The sequence below is a fragment of the Terrapene carolina genome, unplaced genomic scaffold, assembly GCF_002925995.2.
Source record: "Terrapene carolina triunguis isolate 2854851 unplaced genomic scaffold, T_m_triunguis-2.0 Scaffold22, whole genome shotgun sequence".
NCBI lineage: Eukaryota > Metazoa > Chordata > Testudines > Emydidae > Terrapene > Terrapene triunguis.
In genome coordinates, this window is record NW_020664373.1 from 8520781 (window position 1) to 8535192 (window position 14412).

At 39.6% G+C, this 14412-nt stretch overlaps 1 protein-coding gene across 1 annotated transcript in view; it reads left to right on the top strand.

Moving 5' to 3' along the window:
• Positions 1–14412, top strand: part of LOC112117524 (oral-facial-digital syndrome 1 protein) — a 61116-nt gene that overhangs the window by 1011 nt on the left and 45693 nt on the right. The window contains exons 3-9 of the mRNA XM_024215487.3: positions 2961–3161; positions 3798–3866; positions 3955–3985; positions 5433–5540; positions 7098–7234; positions 10761–10934; positions 13362–13468. Coding sequence (XP_024071255.1) covers positions 2961–3161; positions 3798–3866; positions 3955–3985; positions 5433–5540; positions 7098–7234; positions 10761–10934; positions 13362–13468 — 827 coding nt within the window. The remainder of the gene's footprint in view (positions 1–2960; positions 3162–3797; positions 3867–3954; positions 3986–5432; positions 5541–7097; positions 7235–10760; positions 10935–13361; positions 13469–14412) is intronic.

Below are 14412 nucleotides of genomic sequence, written 5' to 3' on the forward strand. Positions count from 1 at the left end.
TTATTTACCTTTCAATTAAACCCACCAGCCAAAATGAAAATACTTGGGCTGTCATGGTATTAGCCAGGATGGGCAGGGATGGTGTCCCTAGATTCTGTTTGCCAGATGCCGGGAATGGGCAACAGGGGATGGATCACTTGATGATTACCTGTTCTGTTCATTCCCTCTGGGGCACCTGCCATTGGACACTGTCGGAAGACAGGATACTGGGCCAGATGGACCTTTGGTCTAATTCAATATGGCTGTTCTTATGCCATCTCCCTGCTGCTCTTTTAAGGATAAAATAGTTGCCTACTCTTTATAATATAGAGTATTTAATTATAAAATATTTAATTTTTAAAATTTAACTTATTTCTCCCTTTTATAATCTTTCTTCCTGATTTCATGCTACTTTTTCTCTTCTTCCGCTTCTTGAACGCATAGTCGAACAGTCGGCCATAACAATCGTTCGCCATTTGGTCCATTCCTATGCAGCCGCAAAGGCTTGATGGGCCGAGAGTCCAAAATTGGAACAGACATGATGCACCCATATAATATGGGGTCTTTGTCTCAACCTGCTCCACCCTTCGGTTGGTGGAAGTTTATCCCAGCTGTTACAAGCCACCAGGAGAATGGCATTTGCCAGAACGTCTTGTGGCATTCTCGCAACCTGTCCATAAAGTGTAAGACGCTGTCTGTGGACAATGGCCCCAGTAGTGTGTAGACCGGAGCGACCGTAAACATCTGCATTACAAATGAAGTCATTCCACGTTATACCCAATATATGACGTTGGAATTTTGTGTGGAAAGCCTCAAGCTTTGCCCAGTTTGGGTGGCATAGTGTCCATGTTTCGCAACCGTACAGTAGCACAGAGAGGATAGATCCTGAACTTGGTTGTCGTGCTGAGATTATGTTGATTCCATATTTGTTGTAAACGACCCATGGCAAAGGCTGCATGCCAATCCAGTGGAGAACCTCTGTGTGAGAGTTGGAGGAACTGGTGAATATAAAACCCAAATAGCAAAAGCTGGAGACTGATTTGACAGTTTCATTATTCAAAGAGATTGGCATCACTGATGGACTTGATCCTAGATTTTGCAGCTTTGTCTTTGACCGCGAAACATGGAGGCCATTCTTAGCCAGTTCCTCCATTTGCTGGACGGAGTGCCTCGTGAAACCTGTCGGGGCTCTGTACTAGAACATCATCCACATAAATCAAGATCTGAGTGCGAGAGATTGCCAGTCTTAATTCCTATGGATCTGACAGAATGCTGCATTATGAAATCCATTGCCTGACAGAAGAGTGCAGGGGCCAAGACACAGACCTACCTGACACCAGATACTGATTTAAAAGGTGCCAACATCAGATTCCCAAGACGTAAACGGGCAGTGGTTCCGTTATGCAGCTCGCTAATCAAGTCCTGCAGAGTGGTTGGGACATCGATGTCCTTCAAGGCCTTCCATAATTAGACTCGGTCAGCAGAATCAAATGCAGCCTTAAGATTGACATATGCCACGTGCAGAGGCTTCTTGAACTTGCGATATATCTCCAACAACAAGAGGATGGCCAAAATGGTGTCTAAATTGGACCTGTTCCTCGTAAAGCCTGACTGTTGGGGGCAATGCTTCTGATGTAGCAGGGGCTCCAAACACTCCAGCTACTTTTTCTCCCCTGTAATAAGTCACAATAATAATTGTAGTGCCTAGTGGCCCCAGAGGACATCAGGGTTCTATTATGCTAAGCACTGTACATGCACACAGTAAACAGTACCTGCCCCAGAGGGCACGCACTTTAAATAGATAACCAGATAAGGGATGGGGGAAAAGGAAATATTATTCCCATGTAATGGAGAGACAACTGAAGCATGATGAGTTTAAGTGCTTTGCCCAGTGGTCACAGAGGAAGCAGAGCTGCAAGTTGAACTCAGATCTTTTGAGTCCCATCAGGACTCAAGTGTATTTTTCTCGACATTTTGTGTATGTTGTTTCCTTGTCTCTTTCTTTCCCTTGTGTTTTCACTTTCCCTATATTTTCTGTTTCTTTTTCCTTTTCTCCACAATTTCTTTCTCTGTCATCTACTTCTCTTTTGTACCTTGTACCATCCATCTTTCCTAGTCTCAAACATTTCTGCATTCATATAATCTTTACTCCATTTACCTGTCTCTGTGAGAAAGAACTAGATAGTCCAGTTGCGTGGCTCCCTAGTTCCCCCCCGCCCCTATCTGCAATGCCTAGACCACTCTGCTCCCTTTTCCCTCTTCTCAGCAACTTCTTGGCCTGTCACTTAGAGGACTAGTGAATTTTTCAAATAAGCTGTAATTGCAGCAGTCAGGCCTGGCTTACACCTGAAACGTAGGTTGACCTCGCTAACTCTCTCAGGGCTGGGAAAAATTTCATGCCCTGTGCGCTCTAATTAGGTCAACCTAACCCCCACTGTAGACGCAGCTAGGTCGATGGAAGAATTCTTCCATCGACCTAGCTACTGCCTCTTACTACAGTGATGGAAAAACCACATCTGTTGCTGTAGTCATTAGCATAGTTGCAGTACAGCAGTTGTACCACTATAACGCTTGTAGTGTAGACGTACCCCGAGGCAGTAGCAGGAAGAGAAGGCGGGGGATGGGAAAAGCAATTAACATCAATTTTGAAATTTAAATTGCATCCTTGCAGAGCTTTGAGGATGATACAAATGTATGTCTTTTGGATGAGGATAAATAGGTCATTTTAGCCCAATCTCTAATAATTATTGGCGTAGAAGTTAAAGACCCCTAGGCACCTTTAGAAATAGTTGAGGATGATAGACCTGGTGTCCTGAGCAATTTTCTAAATTCTATAAGAGCCAACCTTAAATTAGAATTTTTTTCTTTTTGTTTCTTTACATCAGACTTTTAAATTTAATATGTTGAATCCGTATGGCTTCAGGAAAGCAAAAAAATTCCAGAGTTTTCTCTTTCTGTTGTTGAATTTCTGTTTTCACCAGACGCAGCTCCGAAACCAGCTAATCCATGAACTGATGCATCCAATTTTAAGTGGAGAACTTCAGCCACAACCAGTGTCCAGTGAAGGCAGTTCATTGTTAATTGGAGCTTCCAACAGCCTGGTGGCAGATCACCTGCGCAGTTGTGGCTATGAATATTCACTTTCTGTTTTCTATCCAGAAAGTGGATTAAAAAAGGAGAAGGTGAGCTCTATAATTTACTATGCAAGGGATGTGAAAGATGATATTCATATAGGACTTTGCAATTGTTAACTGATCCTTCCAATATAATTTTAAAAATCCTCTGTGCAAAGGAAGAGCCAAGGGTTCACCTAGTAGTTTCAAGGCTTGTGAGTTCCATATTCGTTTGAAACTTCTAGTCCAAATTATAGCTGTTAAGTGCCCAGATAAAGGGGTTCCACACTCAGAATACTTGGGCTGTAGTGTCATTGACACTACAAGTGTTGTATAGATGGTGAGTGTTCTGCAACTTTGTATTCTAAAAGGTAGCCTTGATTCAAACAGATAATTGGGATATAGTCTTTTACATTGACAAGTCTGATGAGACAGTCTTTCTTCCTTCATTGGAATGCTCTTGAGCTGTGGAAGGGCATTCTCTCAAGAGATATCCCTGACTGCCAGTTAGCTCACATATAGGAGCCAGACAGCCTTAGCCCTGTTCCACAACTGGTCTTTGTGTGATAAAGTGGTGGATCAAATCTGTCTCGAGTGTAGCACATCCAAGGTGGATCTCTTTACCACAGCAAAGAAAAACAGGTTAGTTACTTGTAATGGTCTTAAAATTTTGATTATTTTTTTTTGCCTTTCTTTTTTAAAAAGGTGTTTACTATGCAAGATCTTCTGCAGCTAATTAGAATCCATCCAAAATCCAGTCTTTACAAGTCATTGGTAATGATTTTGATTCTGTAACTCTTACTTCAATTATAATTTATGATTGAATACACAGAATAATAATCTTATCTTTTTCTCCATACAGACTTCAGGAGCTCAGAAAGAGAACAAAAAAGGTATGACATTATATTTACATATTAGGCATATAATGAGTCATCCACTTCCCCTAATATTTCCCCTTTTCCTTGATAGCTTAGTTTATAATATCATATGAGCAATAGAAGCTCACTTTGTTTTATTATACCTAGATACTGAATACATTTGATTAAATGTTTGATTCTTAAAAGTTATTTATGATTATTTAGTTTAGTGACTCTTATGCTTCTATTGGGGTTTTCCCAATTTGTGGCATGTATGAAATGTTAAACCTCAACTCCAAGCAAAAAAATTAAAAATTCCAGTATTATAAATAAAAAAATTAAAACCTTAAATCCTGATGAATGTAAAACTTCCAAAGACCATAATATTTTATATTCTAATGCTGGGGAATTCAGATGTTCTGCATTATTTTCTATTCAATTGCATTCATATACTGTGTACGGGCCAGCACTAGTGTTCCCTCTAATTTTTTACGTCCATGTGCTGAATGAATTTTGTTATGTGCACCAATATGGAGGTGGTGTGTGGCAGGGCTGGGGATGAGGGGTTCGGGGTGCAGGAGGGGGCTGAGAGCTGGGGCAGAGGGTTGGAGTGCAGGGGGGGTGAGGGCTCCGGCTGGGGGTGTGGGCTCTGAGATGGGGCCGAGGATGAGGGGTTTGGGGTGCAGGCTGCCCCAGGGAGAGAAGATTCCCCCGTCCTCTCTTGCCACAGGAGCTCGGGGCCGGGTGAGAGGTGCCTCTCCCCAGCTGCTGCAGCTCCGGCTAGGCTGGGGGAGAGGCGCCTCGCCATAGTCATGGCAGCTCCAGCAGGGCTAGGCTAGGCTGGGCAGCTCCAGTGGGACTAGGCTAGGGAGAGGGTTGCCTCTCCCCTGCTGCGGCAGCTCCAGCGGGACTGGACCAGGCCCCGGGAGAGGCGCCTCTCCCTGGCTGCAGGAGCTCTGGCGAGGCTGGGCTGGGGGAGGGGCGCCTCTCCCCACCTGCGCGGCCCTTGATCGCCTGCTGCGCAGCCGCACAGCTTGGAAAGAACTTAAGCTTGCACCAAGATAAACTTTCATTTTATTTGCCTGTGGCTTATATAGGGCACAATTTTCACATCTGGTCCCAACGTTAGGCTTCTAAATCTGTATTTAGACACCTAAAAAAAAAAGTGGCTTGATTTTCAGAAACACCAAACACCTGCAGCTCTTGTTGATTTCAGGTATTGGTGATGATTGTAATCTGCTCCCTCGAGTTTGGTGGTAAAAGTAGCAGGAATGGTCTAGGTATGCTGATTATGGGAGACTCGAGCATGCTTGCTATTAATATACTTGTTAGAATTTTTACATTGATTTTATTGAATGATTTCTTGTGTTCTTTGGCAATAATTTCATCCTCTCACTGTTTAGTTTTTTCTTTGAGTTATCTCTGCCTTCAAATTTCAGTTTGTTGTGGAAGGGAAAAGTAACTAACATACTGTATCTCTAAGGTTTTCTTATACAGATGTTAATGGAGCTGACAGAGCATCACCTATGTAAGGAAAGTCGCAACACAGAAACTCAGACAATCTCAATACCTCCTTACAGAGAATCTCTTGGTAAATGGGGCTTTTTCCTCAGCTAGCTCAATACTGTATCCTTTCAGCACTTGCCCATGCCTGATTGCATCCCTCACTGGATTGCATCCCTCTCTGGTATTCTAAAATAAGGCAGGGAAAGTGTAAGACAAAAGTTTTGCTGTGATTTGGGTCTTCAGTTCAAATAGTTTCTTATGTATTCAGCTGATACGAAAACAAATCCATACTTCCATCCTAGATGTATTATTTTTAGTATTATACACCTCAAAGAGCAGATGCCTAAATAATTTTTAGTTTAAGGAAATTTATTATTAGAGTTATTTAGGAGTTTTAAATTGTGTGTGTGTGTTTGTTGTTTTTTTGGGGGGGAGGGCAGGTGGAAAATACCAGTTAATTGAAAATGAAACTCTTTGCAGGAACATATCATTTTTTTAAGGAAAATTTCCTGAGATCCAGGATGGAACATCTGGTGAAAATGAGAGACCCAACTCCTGCACCTCAGAATAGTCAATAGCTCAGTAATAAGGGCACTCACCTGGGATGTGAGTCCCTACATCTCCGACAACCCATGTGAGTGCCCTAACCACTGGGCCATTTGCTATTCTGATGTATGTATATCTTTCTCTTGTTTTTTCATGAAAAAAAATCTAAAGATCTCTAAAGTTTTGCCCTGATGCAGAACAAGAACATTTTTTGAGATCTTGAAAATTTTTGTTGGACAAGCAAATTGTTTTTGCCCAGCTCTAATTATAATATAATTTATTAATTGTTTCCAGTGCCAAAAATCATAGCATAAGACAGAAATTGAACATACTGGTAATTGCATTACTAAAAACCGTCTAGTAGATTTATTCATTGGAATGTGTTGTTACTGAAGTTAGTTATACAATATAATTTACAGGCACCTGTTCTTTGAAATCAGAGCTTCATGTCTGAATTAGTAGCTGATGAGATTCCATCTCAGGGGGTAATATGCAGCAGTTGTGGGGCAGGAAGGTGCCATTTGGTTTCAGGATCCTTTATCTCCTCTTGCCCAGTTTTCCTCAGGCACTCACTTTACTTGGGAGAACAATGAGAGAAGTTGGCTACAATCCTAACCAGTTATCCTGATTGCTTTATTTAAAGATCACCTCCAACTTTTTGCACATAAACAATTACACCTCTACCCCGATATAACGCTGTCCTTGGGAGCCAAAAAATCTTACCGCGTTATAGGTGAAACTGCGTTATATTGAACTTGCTTTGATCCACTGGAGCACGCAGCCCCGCCCCCCCCCCCCGGAGCTCTGATTTACCGTGTTATATCGGGTCGTGTTATATCCGGGTAGAGGTGTAGTTGGACCGCGTGCCATATTGTAAAGTACCTAGGTGGCTTGTTTCCAACCATGTTGTTGTATGTCCTCACTTTTCAGGTCTTAAGTGACCATTTCTTTTCACTGCTTCCTTGGTAGCTTTTCAGTAGAAGCTAGGCATGAATAGTTAAAACCTACAAGGACCCCTAAAATCTTGGGTAGGAGCAACAGCATTACTAAATGTAATATTTCTGTGTGATGGTACATTGCATTATTCTTTATATAGTTGAGAAACTTCAGCTGATTGATGAACAGTTTGCAGACATTTATCCCCAGCATCAGAAATTTGAGTCTTTAGAAGTGAAACTCATTGAATATCGAAAAGAAATAGAGGACCAGCTTCAAGCAGAAATGTCTGAAAAGGTATAACCCAGAAATAAATTGTCATGGAAATGAGGGATGGGGAAGTGTTCATTTTACGTTGCAAATTTGTAATGCTTCTAATAATTTTGAATCAGAAATGAGTCATGCCAATCTATTATATGTGCAAAAACTACATGTTCTCTGTAGGAGGTAAAAGTTGGGAAACTGAGTCATAAATCCGCCCAATTTAGGCTTAGTCAATTTTTCCCTTTATTTATACAATTTCAGACAGAATCGTTGTCATGTATAGTATCCAGACGTACATTTGTGTCAGACTAATAACAGAGAACACAGAATTGGTAAATGGGCCCAAGGGACCACATTCTGGGCCATCTTCTATGATAGTCGTCGCCTCTCTGACCCCTTTTTCTGGTTCTTCAGTCCCATTCTTCAGTTTCTGGTCTGGTGTTTCTCCAGTTAGTGAACATGGGCCCGTAGGTCTTTTATACATTTCTACATTGCAGATTACTTAATCTTTATCCAGTCAGTTTTTAGCACATCAGCCTTTTGGATTTTAAGTAACCCATAATTACGCATGCACAAGATTCAGTTACCCAACTTCTGCATTTTTCCCTGCTGGTTTTGCAGTTTCTGTTTTTGTGTCACCCTGCCCTGGGTCTTCCTAGGAAAAGTTTTTTTTTTTTTTAATTTATCATTACATGTTTGTGTCTCGTTTACTTACTACTTACAACACCATGTGTTACCTTTGTTAGCAATAACATGTTAAAGAGATTAGCAATTTTGTGTAAAAGAAGAATTGGCAAAACCACACTTATGCCACCAAAGCCTTGGCCTAAGTGTTACCTCATCTGCACTCATTCACTATACATAGCTACACTTTGAAAGATTTATAATTATCAAAGCTCTTAATCTTACTATTTACGAGTCTTCTTTTTATATTTCAGTGTTATAAGTCAACATGTTTTTCTGTGCTACCCTTAATCTATTAGAAAGGGAAGTATGAGTTATGGGAAACATGATGATTCTTTAATGTCAGCATTTCTTATCTTTTTTAAACATGTATTTTCATTCTAAGTCCAGTTTTGTTTGTGAATGATTACAAAGAAACTTCATTAGAAATTTTTCTATGAATACATTTTTGTGGGGGCAGTCTTAATTTTAGGGCTTTTGTTGTTTAGTTGCTTTTAATTGTATCCTAACATTCTCTCCTCTCAGCATTTTAGATATGGGGGCTGCAAATGAAATAAATTGCATGAGAGACTCAGAAAATATCTCACCAAAATACATAGCAAAAGCCTCCAAAACAGCACTGCCTTTTCATGGAGAATAGAAAAATCATAAAATGTGAAAAATATTGTGGATCCCATGATTTTAGGATCTCTTGCAGTTTTTGTCTGCAGTCTACAATATTTTGCAAATTTTAAGATTGTATTAAAAATAAACTGAATTTATATAATCTAAACAATAACAGCAATAATAGGCAATTCACCATTCTCTGTTCCTATGAGCCTCACTGAAGTTCAAGCTTCAAAGCATAATTGGGACCTAAATGCAATCTTTATTAAACACTGTCCCCTTTTTCTTAAAAACAAGAAAATTCAATGCAAAAAAGTCACATAAAATAAATAAATCAAGTATTAGGAAAAGTTAAGCTTCTTACCACAATATTGATTTGGAAACAATTACCATACTGTAGATATTATGGTACACATTTAATAAGAAAAACAGAAATGGAAAATATTACATGTGTGGAGCATGGTCAAGTTAATGTTGCAACACTGATGTTGTGTTAAGATAGGGTCCTCTGTGAAATATTACAAAAGGACTGGGACTTCATTAGGTTGTGCTAAAACTATGTGCCCGCTGAACAGGCTCAGATTTTAATCAGAATTTAAACTTCCCCCTTTCCTTTATAAAGTCACTTCTTTTGCTAAACACTATATGCAAAGTATCAACTTTCAAAGTTCAGCCATATCTTAATGTCATGGTGAAATAAAAAGGCAGTCAGAATAAATAATAATTCATTTTGTTTTTTATGTTATAACCCATAAAAACCTGAATATAATTACCTCAAGTTTAACAAAAAATCCCTTTGGACAACATGTCTACAACAGATCCTTGAGAACTGCTGTTAGACACAGGGATACAATATAAGCAAACTTCTTGTATCATCTTTCTTTAGGGAGGTAACTAGATCAGAACTTCCTTGTTTACATCAGCTGAGTTAGTGGTAGCACTAGTGGGGATTTTTTGTGTATAATTCCCCAATATAGACATGATTTTACTGTCATTAAAGGCTTGGGCAAGTTTTTGTGTAGAAACGTTTGCATTGGTTTAGTTAAATTGGTGCAACCCTTTGTGTGGACAATCATAAATCAGTTTAGAAATGGCTTATAGCAATTTGGTTTAAATTGATTCCTTAAAGTGTAAATTAAACCAGTATAAGCCATTTATAAACAATTTTAAGTGTCTCCACACTTGGGGTTGCACGTGGTTTAACTAACTCAGTACAAGTTTGTGCATAGACCCTAATTCCCTGGTCCGAGGTCTCAGGCTATGCTCTTTTCCTATCTAACTTCTGTCTTCCCTCTGTTTTCACATTTTCCCTATTCTCTTTCATTTAGTACTCCCATTCATTCTCTCTCACTTGCACTCTCTCATCCATTTTCTCTCTCACTTTCTCTTATGCATCCTTACAATCCCATTTATTTTCTTTCCCTCCCACTCATATATGTACACTCTCACACTTTCTCTTCCCTAGGCAGAAATGGTCCCTCTTTCTCATACACACTCAAACAGACCCCTGAGTTTGTATTCACACAGTTTTCCAATAGTGCTCAGAATTCCCTGTCTGAGGATGACTCCTCTTTCTCTGGCCCACATCTGCTCCGTGCCCAAAAGACTGACTTCCAGTGGGCATGAGCAGTTCAAGGCAGGCCTGCTTCTGCCTTTGGCCCCACCACCAGGCAAACATGGTTCTTTGGGAATGGGGCGAGAATGGAGACCCAGTCAGAAGAAGAATTAGGGAATGTGGTATTCTTTATTTGCCAGTCATGGAACATCAGGTTGGAGAGTGGGATATTTAATTAGCTGCCTTACCTCATCTCTTGCTCTGTTCCCAACTGTTTCCTTCTGTATGTACAGGAGTGAGTAAAAAAATGACACAACTTAAGCACAGAGAGCAGTGGTAACCCCTTTAGTGCAGTGCTCTATATTTAGCTTACTTATGCCTAAGGGTGCTATTATCTATATTTGTAATCTGCTTTGAGATCCTAGATGGAAGGTGTAAATATGTAAGACATGTCAATCATATATCTTCAAAGGTACTTTTATCACAGAGAAGTTTACATACATTGACTACAAAGATTAACACATTTAATTAGACATTTCTGTATAGTTTCTCAAAGTGAATTCAGTATGCTACAGTGATCAACAGTGTAAACAAGCGATTTGCAAGTAAGTGCATATGTCTGAACATCAAATTTAACCTGGTAGAGTGGATTTTGTTTCTTTTTTTGTGATCAAGTGAGGAATATTTACTTTGTTCTTCTCTTACATGTAACAGTTACAGCATTTCAAAGAAGTTGAAATAGCAAAGATCAGAATAGAAGAGAAAGCACAATGCCAGAAAGAAGTTTCTGATTTGCGTCGAGAGTTTGAAAGGACAAACCAAGCCAAGTCTGAGGCTCTGATTGCTCGTGAAAAGAATGCTATTGAAAGACTTCAAAAACAACAGGAGGTAATGTTTAAAAATAATAATTGGATCCAGTGCTAAGTGGTTCAGTTAGTTAATGAAATTGCCCTTTGATCTTTGAAGGAACTACAATTCAGATCCTACTGCGTCATAAGTGAAAAAGAGTTCAATAGTTCTTTCTTAGTCCCACATCAGGAAAGCACCACACAGATTGGCATGTTTAGTGATTTCAGGTTCTCAGTGACAATGGTGATGAGTATGGTATAAATATGTAAATTGATTGGAGTAGCAGCAGTGCTGCAGAAGAAGACTGAAATATAATACAGATATTGTTATATGTATGAATTCCTATTCTCCTTTCAGCGTATTCAGGATTTTTTTAATGGCAGTCCTAGATGGCTACTTTATAGGTTTTTCTTTTCTTTTTATTATGGATGTTATGATTTTTTGTTTTGCTTATTGTAGTTTTCTTTTTAGAAGTTGAAATAGAAAAAAATATAAATAAACTGGAACACAATATTCATGGTGTGGACATACCATTCATGTATATAATTACATTATAATCTATTCGGTATTTGTTATCCTTTTTAATATAACCCAAGGTGCTGTTTGTATTTTTGACCACTGTCATGCAGTGATCAGATGTGAGAGTCCATGACTTGTAGGTCTTTTTCCAGAGTGGTAATTTAATCCACTGTTAATTTAGAATCCAAAAATGTGTATGTGTGGTTCAGATTGTTCTTCCCAATGTTTATTACTTTTCTCTTGATTACAAAGAATTTTGCCTGCCACCGTGTTGCTGTCTTGGATCTGCTCTGTTCTTTACTAAACAAAATAATTGTGTGTCATCTACAGATTTTTGCCACCTTACTGTTTCCCTCTCTTTCCAGAACATTAATTTTTATATTGAGTAACACCGGTCCTACTATGGATTTTTGAAGCACTCTGCTTTTGACCTCCTGCTATGTTGAAAATTAACCATTTTATGCCTCTTTTCTGTATTTTGTTTTTCTGGTCCATGACAAAACTTTGCCTCTCACCCTGTGAAAACTTAATTTCCTTCATAGTTATGTCCTTAGAAACTTGCATGAAATCTGCCTACCTTATGCTGTTACTCCCACTTTCATGAACATGAAATTCATTCAGTCATTAAAAAAGGTCTGGATCAGCAGATTTGTCAAGTGAACCATTGTGGGTGCTATTGTCAGCTTTTGATCTTTGAGACCAAGTACATACTTCATTTACTTGCTGGTTGTCCCAGCAAAGAGACCAGCAGCTCCACTGAGCTAAGTGATTGTGTATTGCAGATAAATGATCACGTAGATCTTTTTAGTAGAAGAATGTAATTTTAGGAAAAGCGCCGGAGATCAAATTCCTCTAGTTATCCAAAACACAGGAACAAGAGACAGTGGCTGTTCCAACTCTTCCGACACTTGTATAATGCACCTGATTTGCAAATTTGATGGGACCACCTTTGGGATAAAAAGGTCATTCAGTCTTCATGCTCTTAGCCTTTCTGCAGAGGCACATAATTTGTTTCTTTTTAAAGCTAAGAACTACAGAGAGGTTTTTTTATTAGTAAGAATAGGGCTGTAGATGTGACATCTGGTATTGCCATTATGATCATAGGGAAGATTCTTTTAGAAGGTATTGTTTGGTTTGGATAGTCTAGAATGTAGAATTGGAGGTAGCTGCTAATGGAACCAGTATTTTGAAGAAAGTTCTTGCTTTAAAACTAAATACAGAGTGCATTTTCTCTGTTAACTACATTTATCAGGGTTTTTTAAAGTTTCTTATATATATATATTTTTTTGTATGCAGTGTTGGTCCCAGCATATGAGCGAGACAAGGTGGGTGAGGTAATATCTTTTATTGGACAAATGCTTTGTGTAAGCTTGAAAGCTTCTCTTTCTCAAGAACAGAAGTTGGTCTAATAAAAGATATTACCTCACCTACCTTGTCTCTTTAATTCTTTTTTGTTAATCTAGTTAAGATAGGGGCAAAACCACGTTTACCTATACTTGCTTTTTCTCTTGCAGTTCTGGTATATTCTAAAGTTTGTATTTGGTGTGGTAACTCTGTATGTGTTATAAATAAATCTTTTTGTTTTGTTTTGTGACTTTTGAATCTGTGCAGCATTCTAAAAGATAAGTTACTTGATAGCAAGTAATAACTTTCAAGTGTGTTAACCCTAAATAAAGTAGAATAAAGGAAGCAGCCCCTGGTGACTTAGCTCCTGGTTAGTGTAAATCAGTTGTTACTAGCAGCAAGCTATGCAAATATTTGTCAGGATCAAACCAGTTCCTGGAGTGAGGTCTGTAGCATTTATGTTTCTAATTTTTATACCATTGGTGTCTTGTTATGTCTTGCTGCTGTTGCCATTCTGTATGAATTCACTGGAAATTATTTTAATTTAAATCTCATTTTTTTGTGTAAAAATAAAATGAATAGAAGTAATATTTTCTGTTGTAGATTGAAGCAAAGGAGGTTTATACACAAAGACAAAGTCTGCTGAAAGATATTGAAATGATAAGAACCAGAGAGGCAGAACTGAAGCAAAGAATTGAAGGTTTTGAACTGTGAGTCACTCTAGATCAGGGATCTCAAACTCAAATCACCACTAGGGGCACATGAGGACTAGTACATTGGCCCGAGGGCCGCATCACTGACACCTTTTCATATAAAGATACAAAAGCCCCCCTCTACCCCTTCCCGGCCCCGCCCCCACTCCATCTCATCCATGAGGCCCTACCTCTTCCCAGCCCCATTCCAACCCCTTCCCCAAAGTCCTTACCCCAACTCTGCCCACTCACTGCCTCTATTCCAATCCCTTCCCCAAATCCCCGCTCTGTCCTGTCTCTTCTCCGCCTCCTCCCCTGAGCGCACGGCTCCCTGCTCTCCCTCCCCTCCCCCCAGAAAGTGCTAAGTGACGCCAAACAGAGAAGCACCTGAAGGTAGGCAGAGCAGCGGGGACGCGGCGCACTGGGGCGGTAGTGGGGGCAGCGGGTGAGGGGAGCTTGGCGGGGAGGCAGGGGGCTTGGCGGGCTGCAGCAAATAACTCCATGGGCCGCGTGTTTGAGACCCCTGCTCTAAGTCATGCATTTACCTGTGGTGTTGCTTTGTTTGTAGAAAGCATGTCTCAAGATGTTGCAATTTTTATGAAATTGAAATTTGTTTTATTTATCTCTAAATATGTTATGCTACATTTGAGTAATATCATGCAGCTGCATCTAGCAGTAGGGGCGTCCTGTGCTAAGAGGCCTATTTTGTTCTTAGCAAAAGAGCCTGGCACTACTTCAGAGAGACTGAGGAACTGGACTTCTGCTTTGAAGTCATTAACGTAAAAAGCAGTATGTAATCCCAGCACCAACAAGGCAACTGTAGTGACAAATTTACATTTGTAATGTTGGTTTTGCCATGATACGTACTGGGAGTGCACATTTAATAAAATGTGTTTTTCTTCTGTAATTAAAAAACCCCAAAACTAATTCTTGCCTGCTTTCCAATATTCTCTAATCCGTTA